General features: G+C 41.7%; 1 protein-coding gene across 1 annotated transcript in view; it reads right to left on the bottom strand.

Annotated features, from left to right (window-relative positions):
* Positions 1-563, bottom strand: part of TAF5 (TAF5 RNA polymerase II, TATA box binding protein (TBP)-associated factor, 100kDa) — a gene marked incomplete at its 5' end in the record, with an annotated part of 10,165 nt that extends 9,602 nt beyond the window's left edge. The window contains one exon of the mRNA XM_010143295.1: positions 323-563. Within this exon, the coding sequence (XP_010141597.1) occupies positions 323-563 (241 nt within the window). The remainder of the gene's footprint in view (positions 1-322) is intronic.
* Positions 564-1,433: the final 870 nt, after the last annotated feature.

Genomic DNA, 1,433 nt, shown 5'->3' with positions numbered 1-1,433 from the left:
AAGAAGCAGCATTGACATTTCTCTTCATTGATACTTTTGCAGCAAGGATCTCATCAGCTCACCATAACGATGGTTCAAAATCTGACCATGGACAGACCAAAAGCATGTAGTTTGCACATCATTTTAACACAGGAGATTGAAAAGGGATTTAAGAACAGTTACTGTAATCCATGGCACCATTGCTTCAGATTCCAAATCTCTTCAACAATAGAGAAAAATAATACATGGATATACATATATAAACCTATGCCACTAGAGCTTACAGATTTAATCAAAGCAGCAAACACAAAATAATGCAAATGCACAAATTAAAACAAATTACCTTTCAAAAAAAGACTTTGCTTCACTCTCGTGTTGATTGTAGACCAATTCCAAGTACATGTGCACAAACAGAGGATAAAACAGCTGAGACAATTCCGCTCGATGACAGTCTAGGGAACACTCAATGAAGTGTTTTAACCCGCTGTAGTATTCCTCATACAGGGTCGGGTCCCCCTGTTGATTGTAGGCAGACAATACTGCACTCACATCTGGCTGATCTTCCACAACAACGCCGCCTCCAACTGCAAAAGCATTAGCACATAATAAGAGCTTGTCAGATACCTTGAAAGAGCTAGCAAATAGACAGTGGCTAACCACTCCACCGGTACGGTGAGGCCCTCTGAGCAAAGCACAACACTCCTGAGCTTGTTCAGCGCCAAGTTTAAACGGTACAAGTGAGGGGATAGCAGCACATTCTGGTCCAGCAGCCAACTCTCCTTGCACCCTCAGCCATTTCTTGTGCATTCCCTGCCAGCAGCTGCCTAGAAGATATTTAACGTAGTGCCTAACTCAGCTAGGATTCTAAGTGTAAAGGAAGAAGGCACCACCACCACCAAAATAAGTTATCTTTGCTGCTAAGGCTAGCAACTCTCAAACAAGGAGCAGAATCTTTTTAAGTCTCTAAGATATACACACTGTAATTATTTTGCTTCCAGTAAACAAGCAAATTAAGTTAAAGTGAACAGTTCACCAAGACCACTCCGCAACCATTACAGGGCCATGACTTTTTGCCACTTGCTAACACTGACAGTTCTGTTCCACATCGCACTCATTAAACATTTCCAGTGTTTTGTCCTCTATACAAAAACAAGCCTATCAGGTGATAGCAGGAACAAGCTGACTTCATACCACACATTCACGGGAACCCAGACATACCAGTTCCTGAAATCTCATGATACTGTTCTGTACAGCTAACCCACAGAACACCTTAATTAAAAATATTTTAAAATATTATCCAAAGGCCATCTCGAGCACCCAGCAACTCAATCCAGAAATGTATAAAGCCTCCTCTACAAGTATCCTATGGCTCCTTCTTCAAAATGCAACCTGTACATCATCCTCCTTCTCATCCCTGCAGCTGCATCTTGGACCTTCACCTCTAATTACAAAGG

The sequence above is a fragment of the Buceros rhinoceros genome, unplaced genomic scaffold (assembly GCF_000710305.1).
Source record: "Buceros rhinoceros silvestris isolate BGI_N320 unplaced genomic scaffold, ASM71030v1 scaffold15309, whole genome shotgun sequence".
NCBI classification, from domain to species: domain Eukaryota; kingdom Metazoa; phylum Chordata; class Aves; order Bucerotiformes; family Bucerotidae; genus Buceros; species Buceros rhinoceros.
This window is presented reverse-complemented; position numbering and strand designations above follow the sequence as displayed.